The following is a 15,754-nucleotide window of genomic DNA, read 5'->3' as shown; positions in this document are numbered from 1 at the left end:
CTTAAACCGAAGAACATGGGAATAGAGAGGGTTCACGTGGCAGTTTAGAAAGAAGAATGGGAAAATGTGTCCCTGAAGGATTTCAGTAGAATTGTGCAGAGGCCTGACTTCAGAGCATTTTGCGAAGACTTGTGAAAATGAAACAAGAATGTAATTACAAAAGACACCACCAAATCCATTTTTATTTTGGAAGTAGATGCCTTTTAGAACTTTCTGAGTGTTAATAGATTTTATGCCACTTTCATTATCTTGATTGTAATTATGTCTATCCCATATCTTACTGGTCCAGGTCTGGCCAAACACCTTGGGCATAACAAACCTCTGTGAGTGGTGAGGGGTTATTGCACTGCGCTGTTCTGTACTGTTCTGGTTCAGAAGCTGTCTACGGGCCTAGAAAATAGTCCTTGGCAGTATTTTAAAACCTCATCTATAACCTGTAGTTTCGTACTTCACCTAACCATGAAGGTGATTCTGTTGCCACGTGGTTTTTTGTGACAGGAGTTGCTATTCTTGTTCTGAAATGATGTATTTGTAGATCATGGAGTCGAGCCATTAATTATAGTAGTTCAAAACCTTAAAAGTCTGAACACAATTTGAATTTACCACTGGGTCAGATTCTACTAATTTTCCACCAAAGAATATTTTTGGTTGAGAAAAAGCACCCGAAGTGTAGTCTTATAATAGATTTCCATATGGTGTATGTTCATTGACAGATACAACATACTTCAGGCAAAAGATGGAAAACCATTTGGAAGATGGCCGTTTTCTTGGCGTTAAGGTACAAATTTGATGGCTTTACTGTAGATCTACGAAATGTAAAGTCAGATGACAGACTATTTTATCTTTTATTTTCATATGAAAATAGATTTTAAGCAAAATCCAAAAATAAAATTTGACACTATAAATGAAGGGCTCGAGTACATTGTTTTTTTCTCTACGTAGCTATAATTTCACCAGTTTACAGCTTCCAATTTGCAATTACAATCAGCGGTAGTTTTATGGCAACACATTCAAAGATAAAAAAAACAAAACCCTCAGCCATCTAGGACCCTGGTTTAAGTTGTACACAACGATTCCCATATGTACATGTGATTTACAAAAACCCTGGCATTTAACGATACAGGTGGGGTAAGCTACAGTGGAGGTGCAGCATCTGAGTTCACTGGATCTTGATAAAAACCAAGCGGCACTCCAGTTACGAAGTGAGGTAGAGAAGGTATTTCCTCAGATAGGTTTCCGCATCTGGCTGAACAGTTCTCTTCCTGCAGTTAAGACAAAAGGGAGGAATTTTTGCAACAGTAACCAAAGTATTAACAGAACCAAGTGACGGCACCATGGCTAACAGGTAAAAGACATACTTGAGTACCTCTTTGGAAAAATGTTTTGAGGTGAACCACTGTGTAAAATTACCCAAGGGCAAAGGGAAAAGCTTAAGACTGTGTAAGACAGAATTGAAGGTCCTCCAACTGGAAGTGGTAGTTAAAAGAACTCTGTAATACGTACCCCCATGAGCCGGGAGCTGGGAATGGCATCAGTGTCGGTAACTGTCCAGAAATTGTGACGGACCCTGTAGAACCTGGAAGGAGCTCTGCAAAGGGAGATGAAAACACTGGGCTCAGAAGCCAGCCCCTAACTCCAACTCCGTTCAGGCTTTCATCCCACACACCTGGATTACGACCCCAGACTCCAAAATAATTCTGACAGTCTTCCCCCCGCCCCCCTCCTCTAACACTTGTTACTCTCCTGAATTTGAATTCAGAGCACCTCAACCCCTGGGGCCACCACTGTGAGCTGACAATTGAACTCCGCACCTAAACCCCGATGCACTCAACCTCTGCCGTGGGCTGTCTTCCCTCTAAGCCACCTTCTTTCCAACACCCGGTGCCTCCGACACTCTTAAGGCTGCCCGAGGCCCATGATGGTTCTGGTTCTGGCCTGTACCCGACTTGGTCCCACCACAGGTGTTAAGGGAATCCTGTTCAAATCTTGCTTTGCTGCTGCAGAGCTATGTGCCTATGAAAGAGGCAACTGCTTCTGAATGTTCCTTGAGGCACAGCCATGCTATATACTGCTCTGCAGTGGTGACAGATGAGCCCTGAAGTCCTGGTTTTGTCTTTTGCCAGGACATTTTTCATTGTGCACAACTCCTTTATCTACAGATAGGAGGTATCTCCTAGGAGGCAAAGGCTACATGAGATGATATATGTAAAGTGCTTCGTACATGCACACAGTAGGTGCTCAAAAGTGGGAGCCGTTCCCTATCTCTGGGTCACTCTTTACTAATTCCATGAGTGTGTTTCATGGTCCTCCTCAACTATGAATAACCTCGTCTACGTCTCACACAGAATGCCTTCGTGAACTTCGGGGGTTCTAAAGACCCTGCGCTAAGAGGCCTGAGTTCAGACTTTTGCTGAGGAGGCGGAGTGGGCACACGCCAGTCATTCTTCCCCACGAGAGAGGGAGACAGACCAGCTAAACCAGGACCCGGACTGGCCTCACAGCCCGAATGCTCTACTGACGGAGCAGAGAACAAGGGAATCCACCGGTGGAGCACAGCAAAGGATTCACTACGTCCCTGATAGTCTCGAGTTCTAGGCTCTTCCCGAAGCCATCACCTTATCCTCTTTCTATGTCTCCCAACCAACCGATTCTAGTTTTCTCAGGGACCATTTAAAAAAAGCAAGTCTTCCGTAAGACAAGTTTTCCAGAGACTTGAAGGTGGCATTTATGTTCTGAGTCTCCTCTGTGTAGATTGTGGCCCCCAAAGCGTTCAGAGACTTCCCATGTGAAGAACAGAGCCTCCTCTTACCTGGCTCGGTCCAGGTTGAGAGTCCTCAGCAAGGGAAGACTCTGTCTGAGACAGACTGGGTGACGCCGTGGAGTCTCCAGAGGTGCTGGTGACCAATTCCCCCAGAGCATCGACCTGTCTCCTCAGGCTGTGTAAAGTGCCCTCTGTCTGCCGCTTCCCCTTAATTAACACTTCTGCTTGCTTGGACATACAGTGTCGAAGCTGGGCCTGAAAGTGTCACGGTGAAATTTAGGGTTTTACACAGAAGCAACGTACCTGAACGATCAGTAGCCTCCTCATCTTAACACCGATAGGCAAATCTGACGATTCTAAAGTAGGAATGGCTGCTGAAAATGCTCTTGTCCTCAAGAAAAAAAAGAAATCCAGGAGGATGCTGGTGGCTACTCTCAGTGTGCAGAAAACTTGGACCATTCCGCGTTGTCATTAACTGGGCCTTTTTTTTTTTTTTTTTTTAATGTTTGTTTATTTTGAGAGAGGCGGGGGAGGGGCAGGGGGAGAGAGAGAATCTTAAGCAGGCTCTGTGCCCAGCACTCAGCCCCAAGTGGGGCTCGGTCCCATGACCCTGGGATCATGACCTGAGCCACAATTAAGAGTCAGGCGCTTCACTGAGTCACCCAGGCACCCCGACCTGGGCCTCTTGCTCGGCCTGTTCTCTCCACTGTAACAATGCTTAGGATTTCTGCACCCCTGGCCTCCCCATTAAATGACTACCTCATCTCTCTCTTTTCCGCCCAGACTTAGCAGAAGATGGGTTTATACGTGATATCTTCAGTGTCTCTCACAGTATATTCAATCCTCAGCCCCACACTACTTTGCGACTTGCCCCTGTGCTGTTTCTTCAAAATGATTCTCTCCAAGGCTACGGCAGTTATACCACAACTTTCTGTGATGACGGGACTGTTCTGTATCTGTGCTGTCCAAAAGCGTTAGCACTAGCCACAGGTGGCTATTGAGTCACTAAAAATGTGACAACTGAAGCACTCGATTTTCAACCTGATTTAATTATAATTCGTTTACATTTAAACAGCCACACGTGACTGGAGGCTATCGCACATCAAGGGCCTCCACTCCCTCAACATGGTTCCCGGCTCCTCCTCAGCCATGCTGTATATGGAGCCATTCTCCAAAGACACATCCTGTCCTCTCATTCTATCCCCCTCCCACTCTCCAACTCCCACCTATACCCTTCACCCCCAAATCGTTAGGTCAACACTGACCGCTAAATCCCAGACTCTGCAGCTACCCAGGGAGAGAGCAGCCCTGGTTGGCTCACAGGCCTTCAGGCTCCGCGTGTTCTGAGCCTAACAACTTCCCGTCTGACACCCAAGCCTACTTTTCCAGTAGTCCCAGTCTTTCCCCCAACCACTGGCCTGTGAGCCCGTTCTGGTTCATCACTGCATCTCTACTTTCTGTCCCAAGTACTCGGGTTCTGTCAGTTGGAGCTGAGGCAAAGCAGCACTACACAGGTTAAGAACACTGGGCCAAACACCACAGTTCATGGTTTTCAATACTGTACTGACTGTGCGATGCCGACTTCTCTGAGCCTCGACCATGCGATCTAGAAAACTGCTGGTGCCGTAACAGAGGGAATGACAGCAGTGCATGCAGGTGAGCAATTTCCCCCACTCTCCTCAACACACCAAGGGTCTCCTACCATATTGTTTCAAAGGGGGACTTTGCAGGGCGCACGGGTGGTTCAGTCAGCGAAGCGTCCGACTCTTGATTTCAGCTCAGGTCATGATTCCAGGGTCGTGGGATTGAGCCCTGCATGGGGCTCTGTGCTGAGCGTGGAGCCTGCTTAATATTCTCTCCCTTTTGCCCTCTGCCCCTCCCCCACTTGCACACGTGCAATGCTCTCTCTAAAATAAAAAAATAAAAGAGAAATAGAAATAAAAAATAGTAAAGGGCAACCTTGAGTCGATCTTCACGGTGACGCAGTTTCTCTCGGAGTGCCTCTCCACGCCAGTGTTCATCCTTTTTCAGAGACAGGGGGAAACGTCAGAGTCCCAAACACCACTAGCCTTTCTCTCCTCCCACCCTCCCCCAGCCCCATTCTGGTTTTCAGCTTATGGGGGTTGGGGGAGGAGGTGGGAATAAAATCATCCTTCTTCAGAGTCCAGAGATCAGTGGGATAAACCCTTACCATTATGTGAATCTGGGAAAAATTCAGTTTTTCTTCAAAAGGTGATGGTCTCTCACTCACGGTGAATGGGAAGTTTTCTTTCAAGCTTTCCAACCCTCCCTCTAGGTTTTCATTCCTTTCCCAAATAGCCTCCAGATCTGCTGGTAGTTCTGGAAGAAACTGGTTGAGATTCTTCAGGCTGGTTCTGATTTCATCCTTCACCTCACATTTAAGTGATCTCATTGCCTCACTGATTTCCATTTGTCTTCTCTCCAAATCTTTTTGGTGTGTCATCTAAAGAGCGAGAGTCAAATACCACTGGGTAAGGTCTGGGACTTACACGGAACTGAACTATTTAATGCATCAAATATGTCTGGAACTTTCCATCTGCAGAATTAAGCTCTCCCACTCTTGGCGTAAACGGCTCTCAGCCTGGTTACATTACAGGATGGCAGAGCTTTCTCCTGGGGTCATTCCTTCTTGTCTGGGGATCTGGGGCCCATAGACTTGTTTCTGGCAGAAAATCTAACATTTCAACACAGTTCGTTGGGACGTGATAAAATTTCATGCTGAAGAACTGCCACTTTCCTTTCAAAAACTAACAGAAGAAGCCTGCCGCACTTAAGGGGATTTTAGAAGTACATTTTAAACGAATGCTTTTTTCTTGTAGAGGTGCATTTCTCAATTTTAAGACTAGAAAAAAAAGATTTGATTTAAAGGACATTCTCAGAATCGGCTTTTTACAACTTGCACAAAGAAATGCTCTTATTCAAAGAGCTATTTAAGAAAAAAAACCTGAGCCCCGCGGGGAGTGAGCGAGCCCAGCGAGCGTCGTCTGCCCGGCCGGCCCGTGGGGTCCGGGTGCGCACCTGTTTCCTGAGATCCACATACTCGCGCTGCATCTGGCTGAGCTCCTTCATCAGGCGCCTGGCCCGCTCGTGGTTGTCCTGGGCCACCTGTTCGATTGTTGCCATTTCCTTCTGCATGCAGCTGTTCTCCTGCTTTTGCTCCTGGCACGGGAGGAGGAAAATGACCCCGGGGTCCGGCACGTGGACGCGTGCGTGCATCACGGCCTTACACGCCCACTAGTTCTGACACTTCCCATCTGGGCTCCAGCTGTCAAGTGGGGATAATGCCACCTGCCTTCTTCAGCAGCTGTGGCAGAGCTGGGGGTCCATACGCGGGCCAAGCCTGTTAGCCCACGGTCGGAATTCTGCGTCTGCAACGTTACCCGTGACGATACGTTACTTTCCGTTTCTCCCCCTCCGTTAACTGTCTGTGACGAGCATGGTACTACCTCATCACAGAGCCATCCGGAGGATGAAAATTTAAATGCCCAGATCTTTGCAATCACGTCGCCGAATCGCTAGTTGTCACTGCATACAGCACCCTCTGGGGAGCAACACACCTGTTCACCCAACAGGGTGACCTCAATTTCCTTCAGGCGGTGTCAGAAAAGTCCATTCCCGTGACAGTCTCTACTCCTGCCCATCTGCCTCCACCCACCATGAGCTGTTTTGGACCTCCCCAAATTTTTATCCTCAATGTATTTTAGGGATAAAAGCCCGGGAGACTGAACTCCTTGGTTTCAGGACGATGATGAATTAAAGCGAAGGCTGACTGAAAAGGGCAGGATGAGATCCGTGAGTGCTGACTACAGCGGGGCAAAGATGTCTCCAGAAGAAGCCTTCCTCCCCCAGAACCCTCTCCAGCCCCTGCGGGTGGAGGCGCAGGCAGGGGCTCCCTTGCGGAGAACGCTCTCTGCTTTGTGGTGACACTGTCTGCTCACGTGACCATCTTTCCAGCCGGCCGGGCTCCTCTAGGGCTGATGGCTCAGACTCAGGCAAGACACACCATCAGCTTCAAGCTCAAATCAGGCACAGACACACCAGAAACAACAGTCGGGTTAGGGACCGGGTTGACAGGGCACTGATTTTGTCTACACCGAAGCAGTTTTTAGTCGAAGGATTTAAGGGCGCGAATTCCGCGACAGCTGCCAGGGCCGCGGGGACTCACCAGAAGGTTCTTCTCCAGCTGGCTCCGCTGGACCCGAAGTGCTTCCTTCAGGCTGGTGACCTGCTTCTCGGCTTTCTTCCTTTCTGTCAAGAACTGGTTCCGCAAGAGGCTGAAGTCTGCCCTCATAGAGTCCGCCTCTTTCTGGAGAGTCAGTAGCTCACTTGACCTTTCCGTTAGTTGCTGCTCCCGTTCCGAAAGCTGTCGTTCTGAAACGAGCATTTTGAGTAGTTTAGCCAGAGGCCCCGGGCTGGCCGTGGGCGCGTTGCGTAACGCCATGTCACCCGCTCAGGCATCACGGAGTCTTCCAACTCCCCCCTGACCCACATCAGAGCCCAGATGAAGGTGCCTCCTGACATCACTGGGTCCTGGAGGGCCGGATCCCAAAGTGACAGACAGCTACTGTCTTCCCTTTGGGTGTCTGAGAGCAGTGAGAATACAGCAATCCTGAGGTGCAGGAGGCCTGGAACAGACGGCCGAAATGCTTCTTATAAACCTGCACGGAGGTGCACCAGTGCTTCTCCTTCACGGGAGGCAGCGCGGTGCAAAGAACATGGGATCTGGAGCAGCACGAGCCTTACCCTATACAGGAGGCGCCTACTTCCTGGCGTTTAACGGGAATTGTGTATGCGAACGCAAAGTACCTAGTGAGTACTCCATAAATAATGTTTATGAAAAACACTGACGTTCAAAATAGATTTTTCTGGGGCACCTGGGTGGTTCAACCGGTTAAGCAGCCGACTTCGGCTCAGGTCGTGATCTCACAGTCCGTGGGTTCGAGCCCCGCATCGGGCTCTGTGCTGACAAGCTCAGAGCCTGGAGCCTGCTTCAGATTCTGCGTCTCCCTCTCTCTCTCTCCCACTCTCCCTCTCAAAAATAAACATTAAAAAAAATTTTTTTTAAATAAATAAAATAGGTTTTTCTAATCATACTCTTTGGAGTAACACCCTGTCCAGGTTTTACTTTTCACACGTCTGGTGTGGTCAGGTGCAGCACATCTGGGAAGTTTCGTTGTCACGATGAAATGGCTGGGTCTGCGTGTATCAAGAGTTGCTGGGGAAAAAGGGCTAATAACCCTTTCACTGAGTTCACTCGGGGAGAGCAAAGTTTTCTGAACATTACTAAACCCTGAAGCCTAAGAACAGAATCATTCATTGATGTGGGAACAATGATTCACCCTGGACTTCCATCTTGACTGAAATATGGCTCAGGAGAGTGCCGACAGCCCCCAAAACGAACACCTGTGTTTTGGTACCATTCACTATGTCAAACTGAGACAGAAGTGGAACTGTTAATACTGTTTTCTGATTGGTTGAGATGAAATGGAACACTGTTCCCAAAGCTCAAAACAACGTACTGCTTCACAGAAGGCCTTTAGATCAAGTGCCTTCTGGCACCTCTCTGCCTGAACGTCGCTCTTCCTGGAGGCAGCATTCTGGAAGAAGGCAACGTGGTCAAGTAGAAAGACCTGACAGCCTCAGGGTCAAATCCCGTCTCCACAGAGACAAGTGCCCCGTGTCCTCTCTCACAGGGCCGGCAGGACCCCGGGGGAGCTGGGGGGGGGGGGCATCTCCTTCCTGCCGTGCTCCTCCCGATGCCCTGCCGGGCCGGGGCCAGGCTCGGGTCTCCCCGACACACTTTGCCAGACCGCCACGTTGGGGAATACGTACTGGTCTGGGAGAGCGCTTTCTCCAGGGTCTCACTCCACCTCTCCTCTTCCCGCAAAGCCCTGACACGCTCCTCCGCCACCAACACCTTTGTGAGCACCTGGTCCAGCTTGCTCTTCTGCTTCGTTAATTCCTTTTCCAGCTCTTGCTGCTGCTCCTTCAGAGTCGCCTTACTGGCTTCTAACTTCTTTTCTTCACATTCTGTCTCTTTCTGGAGTCTCTGAAACATCTTAACAGAGAATAACCCTAGTCATAAAATAACAAACACAGGTGTCCCAGGTGAGGGAAACTTCATGGGCGCTAGATATTTTCAAGTCCAAGAGAAAGCAGAAAACATCCCACAGTGACAGACAGCGGGGGCTGGAAAACTATTTGGCCGGCACGTGAGGTGGGGATTCATGCAGCAAATGGCATGTGGCCATCAAGATTCTTTCCGGGAGCGATGTTCTGCGGTCTTAATGGTCCACAAATATTAATGCCAAGAGAGTCAAAGTGCTGGTGTGAAACCCTCCCCGGTTACACAGGGCAGTGAAGGGAAGTTAGTCCTATGGGGGACCCCTCATAGCTTCCGCCTGGGGAGAAAACGCCCGAGTGACAAAGCGTGTCCTTTTCTGTCACGCCATAGACGTGCAGTACCGTTTCTTGTTGGGCTAGCTTCGCCTTGGTTTCTTCAATCTCCGTCTGAAGCACTTGAAGCTGTTGTTGCTTTGTCTCCCCTTCTTTCTGGCAGTCTTCGAGCTTCTTCCTCCATTCCTCGACGTCCTTCTGGAGCCCGGTCTGCTCGCTGAGCAGCACGTCCTTCTGCTCGGCGATGTCAAGCAGGTCCTTCGTGTGACAGAACAAACGGAAGCTACTAACAAAGCCATCCATCCGTTCCAGGCTGGCCAGTGCCCCTCCTGGCATCAGTCAAGTCTGACGACGTGAGAAGCATCTCAGAAGTCCCACGTCCTCTATTACCTCAACAAACTTATTTAAGGCCCCCGAAGTGCAACTTAATCATCAGGTTTCCTCTGTTTAGTGTCTCAAGAGTAAGACGACAGAAGACGCTGAAACCTAAGAGACCCAGTTCTTCTGAACTTTAGTCGCTTAGTCACTGAGGTGGGAATAAACAACACCCACCTCACAAGATTGCTAAGAAGATTAAGGAGAGCTGTGAATAAGGCTTAATTCTTATTGAAAATGAACCTAAAGTCATGGTTTTGTTACTATTTGAAATATTTATGTGGGTTGAAAAACTCAAGAAAACAGTAACTTCTTCTTTCTGCGAGGAATCCAAATTAAACATTTCTTTTAAAAATGTTTATTTGAGGGGGAAAGAGAAAGAAAGAGCATGAGTGGGGGAGGGGCAGAGAGAAAGGAAGGAGAGAGAATCCCAAGCAGGCCCTGTGCTGTGAGCACAGAGCCTGACATGGGGCTCGATCTCACCAACTGTGAGAGCATGACCCGAGCCGAGATCAAGAGCTGGACATGCAACCGACTGAGCCATCCGGGCGCCCTTCAAATTGAAAAAAAGTTCCATTTCTAGTAACACAGAAAATACTCATTAGAGCCTGTGTAAGAATTTTTTAAAGATGGGATACTTTGATTTGAAGTTTTCTACATCTTAGAAACACAGAATCCTTAAGGTAGATGGAAGGATTTAGACGTCTAATCGAACTCCTAATCTACACGCTGAAAACCGAAGCCCAGAACTTGCCTGAGGTTCTCTGAAACTTAAATCACACACTGTTCTCACAGGACAACACTCAGTTACCTTTAAGAAGACTGTCAGAAGTAGAAGGGTCAAGAACAGCTCTCAACGAACATCTGATAAGACGGATGCCCAGATCCCCAGCAGGTGGCAGTTACCGTGCAGCTCAATGAATGACCGCGTCTAAGCCCAGCCTTTGGGGGCCTTGTCTGTGTCATGGATAAGAGACGGTCCATCTGGTGCCTAAAGCCCCAGAGGGGCTGCTGAAGGGTTGGGCTCTGGTCTAGCTTCCCACCTTACTTATGACCTTTGAGTGAAACTTAAAATAAATGAGAAAATCACTGCTCTGCACCAAAAGGTGTGTGTATGTATGTCTTTGTTATATGAAGGCCCGCTGGGACCTGCTGGCGTGACAAGGAACCAACCTACTTGATTTGTTTGTTATTTGAACCAGTGGTCTGCATGCCTTCAGGACACTACTAGAAGATCGCATTTGTTACGGAGCTCACCTGTTTCGCTAGGTTCAGATGGTCTTGGACATCAGCTAGTTCTTTCTGTAGTGAGTTTACTGCTTCTTGTTTTTCTATAGAAATAATATTTACATAAAACGAATACATTCGTATGCATTTTCCAAATCCCCACCGGCCCCCCAAAGAAAGTGGAGGTGAACATAAACTTTACCTGTTAAACGTATGGCTTATACCGTGTCATCTTACTAAAAGGTCAGAAGAAAGAGTGACATGCGCGGCACATACACCTGGGCATGGCGCTCAGGTTTGTAAAGACTCACGTGTTCGAAACCTCACAATAAAAACAGTTTCTAGACAATGCCTAGCGTTGAGGACGTGCATGGCTCGGAAATGAGTACCTTCTACAATGTGGACAGAAATGTAAGTTTGATACACCCTTAAAGGGAGACAATTTGGGAACAGGTTTTATATCTATACTGGCTTTGTCACTTATTAGCTGTAAGCCACTTCTCACTTGAGTTAAGCCACAAGGAAACTAAGCTTTCCTCATCTATAAATGGGTGAAATAGTTTCTGTCTCACAAAAATGTTACCAGGATTAAATGAAAAAAATGCATATCAAATAACTGCACACGTCTAAGACAGAGTAAGTGCTTAACAAGCATGTTGTTAGCCAGGATTACTTAGTAACTTCTCCTAATCATGAATATTTACAAAGATTTGGTAATAAAGGCATTATCTGCATTTTTTTTTTAATCACACACCCACAGCCCAAGGAAAAAATCTGGAAAGATATTCCAACCTGTCAACAGGAATTCCCTCTGAGGGTGTTTATTTCATTTTTTTACCTATGTTTTTAAATTGTTCTTTAAGGAACATCAACTAATTTTTTAAGCGGCTCTATTGAGACAGAATCCACACACCGTGCCTTTCACCTGTTTATGCAATTCAGTGGCTTCAAGTATATTCACGGAGTCGTGCAAACACCACCACCATCTATTTTAGAACATTTTTGTCACTTCTAAAATAAACCCCATGCCCATTAGCAAGGAGTTATTTCTAGAATAAGAAAAGCAGACAATGAAGAGCAGCAGCCAGAGCAGGAAAGAGCCTCGTCTCTCCCACCATGCGGCCGCCTACCTCGGAGCTGCTGCTGCGTGGCTGCCATGTCTTTGTGCAGTGAGAGCTTCTCTCTGTGCAGTCGGTCCAGCCCCTGCTGCAGGTTTCTGACATCCGATTCCAGCTTCTCTAAGTTTGCCTGCTCCATTTTGCTATTCTCTTCTGCAGCTGCCAAAACCCTACCGTCCAAGCAGAGTAAGTCAGACTATGAAACGTAAAATGTTCGAGCACGCACAAGACACAACCGAGGAAGAGTGTTCTGCCCTCACGGGGTAGTTACGGACTACGAATGATCATAAATCTTAACAAAACCAAAGGCTCTTCAACTCCTTTTCAAAAGACGTCTTGTTTTCCGCTTTCCAAACAGGAGATTTTTGGAAAAGGGACTCCCTAAACTGAAGCTTTATAAACACCAGGGATAAAAACATGGGCAGCACTCGGAATTCCAAAAGTCTGGTGATTAAAACAGATCGCTAGCTTCTCATCAGTGAGAAAGCAGGAAACACGATTGTGCATGTAATAGGATTTGTTCAAAAGACAGACGGGCATGAGCATAACTTCTTTTACGTAAATGGAGTCCTACAGTAGGGGCTCGCTTTTGTCTGGCTTCTCCCCCTGAGCGTAGTCACTTTGAGTCATTCATGTTGTTGTGTGTAAACAACACCGCATTCCCTTTCCATTGCTACATGGTATTCCAAGGGATGGGTATATTGGAATCGGTCTATGCATTCACCAGCTGATGGGACTTTTAGGTTGTTTCCAGGTTTGGGCTGTTGCAAATAAAGCTGCCATGAACATCAATGCCTGTCATTCTTTGTATAAACGTACATTTTCACTTCTGAAGAACAATCTAGGAGTGGAATGGCTAGCTCTTCCGGTAGGTGTTAGTTTCCAAAATAACTGCCAAACCATGCTCCGAAGTGCCCTAACATTTTACACTCCCACCAACTGTGTATGAAAATTCATACGTGAACATTTGGTATGGTCAGTGTTTAATTTTAGCCCTTCTAATAGGTGTGTAATGATATCTCATTGTGGTTTTAATTTGCGTTTTCTGCGGGGCCTGCGTGGTGCAGTTGGTTAAGCGTCTTTTTTTTCATTTTTCTTTTTTTGTTTATGTATTTATTTTGAGACAGAGAGAGAGGGAGAGCACACTCAGGGAAGGGACAGAGAGAGAGAGAGAGAGAGAGAGAGAGAGCACAAATCCCAAGCAGGCTCTGCACTCACAGCCCAGAGCCGATGCTGGGTTCAAACTCATGAGTTTTATGAACTCATAAATTCAGGAGTTGGACATTGCACCGACTGAATCACCCAGGCACCCCCCGACTCTTGATCTCAGCTCAGGTCATGATGTCACAGTTTATGAGTTTGAGATCCACATCAGGCTCTGCGCTGATGGTGCGGAGCCTGCTTGGGATTCTGTCTCTCCTTCTCTCTGCCCCTCCCCCGCTTGTGCACAAGCTCGCTCACTCTCTCTCTCAAAATAAATAAAACTTTAAGAATTTGGACTTTCCTAATGGTTAATGATGTTGAGCATCTTTTTATGTGTTTATTTGCCACCCACTCATCTTAAGTAAAATGTCTTTTCAAGTCTTTTGCCCCTTTAAAAAAACTGGGTTGTTCGTTTTCTAATTACAGCTCTTTAAGATATACGTTCTGGGTACAAGTACTTTTTTTTTTTTTTAAGAGGAAAGGGTTTTTTTTTTTAAGTTTTTTTTTTTTTTTTTTTTGAAACAGAACAAGTGCGCGCAAGCAGGTGCAGAGAGACAGGGAGAGAGAGAGAGAATTCTAAGCAGGCTCTGCACTGCCAGGGTGAAGTGAGATGCGGGGTTGGAACTCACGAACTCTGAGATCATGACCTGAGCTGAAATCAAGAGTCAGACGCTTACTGGCCTGAGCCCCGAAGGCAGCCCCGAGTACAACTCCTTTATCGAATACATGTTGCAAAGGTTCTTCTCCCAGGCTGGGACAGGTCTTTTCATTGTCTTAACAGTGTCTTTTGAGGAGAAGTTTCAAATTCTGATGAAGCCCAATTTTACCAATTTATTCTTTTATGGATCATGCTTTTGGGGTCACATCTAGGAAATCCTGCCTAACCCGAGGTCACCAAGGTGTTTTCCCTGTGTTCTCCTAAAAGTTTTGTATTTAGGTTTCACATTGATATTTATGGTCCTTTTGGGGATAATTTCTATTTATAGCATGGGTGTGGACTGAAGTTCATTTTTGGGGTTTTGGATATACAATTGGTTCAGCAACAGTTTTTGAAAAGTCTGCCTCTTCTCTACTGAAGATGATGCCTTTGCATCTTAGTCAAAATTGGTTGTCCACACATTCGTGCGTTTACTTCTGGACTTTCTGTTCTACGGACTGCTTTGTCTATCTTTCTACCAGTACGACAGCATTTCGGTCACCACAGCTGTATGTGGGGTCTTGAAATAGGGCAGTGTTAAGCTCTGAACATTTGTTCTTTTTCAAAGTTGTTTTGGTGTCATATCTAAAAAGTTTTAGATTCTATTCTACATCCAATCTTTGCATTTCCACACGAATTTCAGAAGCAGACTCTCAATTTCTATTTTAAAAGCATGTTGCAATTTTGATTATTTTGAATCTAAAGATCAATTTGAGGAGAATGGAATCTTAACTATACTGTCTTTCTACCCACAAACAGGTATCTCTCTCCATTTATTTATATCTTCCAGCATCCATTATTTTCCTTAAACACACACACAACAGGTTATTTAAAAAAGTGCTTTGGGGGGAAAAAAGCCTAAAAGGAAATTCCCCCAGAAATGGTATTGATGAATTGTATTGTGACACTGAGTTCGTGGGGTATTTTTTTTTTTCCTTTTCTCAATTTTCCACTCTTTTTAAAATAGTGTTTATTATGCTTCAGCCTTCAAGAAGAGATCTTGCAAGCTTACAGGTTTTTGCTCTTACCGTTTGCTCTGTGCCAACTTCTTTTCCCAGCTGTCACATTTTTCTTCGAGATCTTCCTTTTCTTTGCTCAAAGACTCAACACACGACTGTAGCACTCGGGTCTCAGCAGTTATCCGCTCTATTTCCCGTCTGTCCCTCTCGAGGACCTGCTTCTGCCACTCAATTTCCCCTTTCTGTTGCAGGGCTGTCTGCTGCAGATTCTCTAACTCCAGTCTCTCCTAAGTCAGATAAAAGGGGACTCACATGTGCCCACCAAGGAAGATTGCAGTTGGCTAAGGGTAAAACGGCTTTGTTTATTACCTCCAGCACTTCGACCTGAGTCTTCTCTAACTCGGACAACTTTTGCTCATGTTGTAGCTTCAAACCTTGCAGCTCCTTGCTTTCAAGTTGCAGCATGTCCAGAATATTCTTTAGTTCTAAGAGGAACAGAACATGGTCCATGCTGTTAAATGAAGTTCACAGCACTTACAAACTGAAACAGAAAATAGTGCTATGGATACAAGAAACAATAGGTCATCAAAACATATCTGTTGTGTGAATTACTGGAGCTAACTGTATTTTAACTTAAAAAAATTCTTTAAAATCTTGTTAAACATTAATTTGTTAAATTTTGTTTAAAAATTTTAACCCCAAAACATAACAAAGATCTAGTTCTATGAGCAAGTGCTCCATCTAAATGAATTTAAGAAAAAAATAGGAAAAACTTCAAAATATGTAAGTTGAGATTCAGATAATAATTTTTTATATTTTAAAATATAGATTTTTAAGTATTAACTTTTTTCTGATTAAAAAAAATATTTGGTCACCATAGAAAATTTCAAGAAAAGAGTAAAAAGAAAAAAAAAAAAAAGAAAACCCATCATTATCCCACTATCCAAATATGATCACTACGACGACAGCATCCTGACGCATTTCCTTCCAGGAGCGT

The 15,754-nt window shown here is 45.9% G+C and overlaps 1 protein-coding gene across 13 annotated transcripts in view; it reads right to left on the bottom strand.

Annotated features, from left to right (window-relative positions):
* Positions 1 to 154: 154 nt before the first annotated feature.
* CNTRL (centriolin) overlaps positions 155 to 15,754 on the bottom strand; it is an 85,161-nt gene continuing 69,561 nt past the window's right edge. For all 13 annotated transcript variants that reach the window (XM_045468797.1, XM_045468802.1, XM_045468805.1 and 10 more), the window contains 13 exons: positions 15,127 to 15,242; positions 14,827 to 15,044; positions 11,911 to 12,068; positions 10,811 to 10,884; positions 9,248 to 9,436; positions 8,615 to 8,840; positions 6,948 to 7,153; positions 5,801 to 5,941; positions 4,953 to 5,225; positions 4,721 to 4,783; positions 2,810 to 3,016; positions 1,504 to 1,588; positions 155 to 1,262 (listed from right to left, as the gene is read on the bottom strand). In XM_045468797.1, coding sequence (XP_045324753.1) covers positions 1,532 to 1,588; positions 2,810 to 3,016; positions 4,721 to 4,783; positions 4,953 to 5,225; positions 5,801 to 5,941; positions 6,948 to 7,153; positions 8,615 to 8,840; positions 9,248 to 9,436; positions 10,811 to 10,884; positions 11,911 to 12,068; positions 14,827 to 15,044; positions 15,127 to 15,242 — 1,928 coding nt within the window. In that variant the 3' untranslated portion in view covers positions 155 to 1,262; positions 1,504 to 1,531. The remainder of the gene's footprint in view (positions 1,263 to 1,503; positions 1,589 to 2,809; positions 3,017 to 4,720; positions 4,784 to 4,952; positions 5,226 to 5,800; positions 5,942 to 6,947; positions 7,154 to 8,614; positions 8,841 to 9,247; positions 9,437 to 10,810; positions 10,885 to 11,910; positions 12,069 to 14,826; positions 15,045 to 15,126; positions 15,243 to 15,754) is intronic.

Source organism: Leopardus geoffroyi, chromosome D4, assembly GCF_018350155.1.
Source record: "Leopardus geoffroyi isolate Oge1 chromosome D4, O.geoffroyi_Oge1_pat1.0, whole genome shotgun sequence".
NCBI classification, from domain to species: Eukaryota; Metazoa; Chordata; class Mammalia; order Carnivora; family Felidae; genus Leopardus; species Leopardus geoffroyi.
This window is presented reverse-complemented; position numbering and strand designations above follow the sequence as displayed.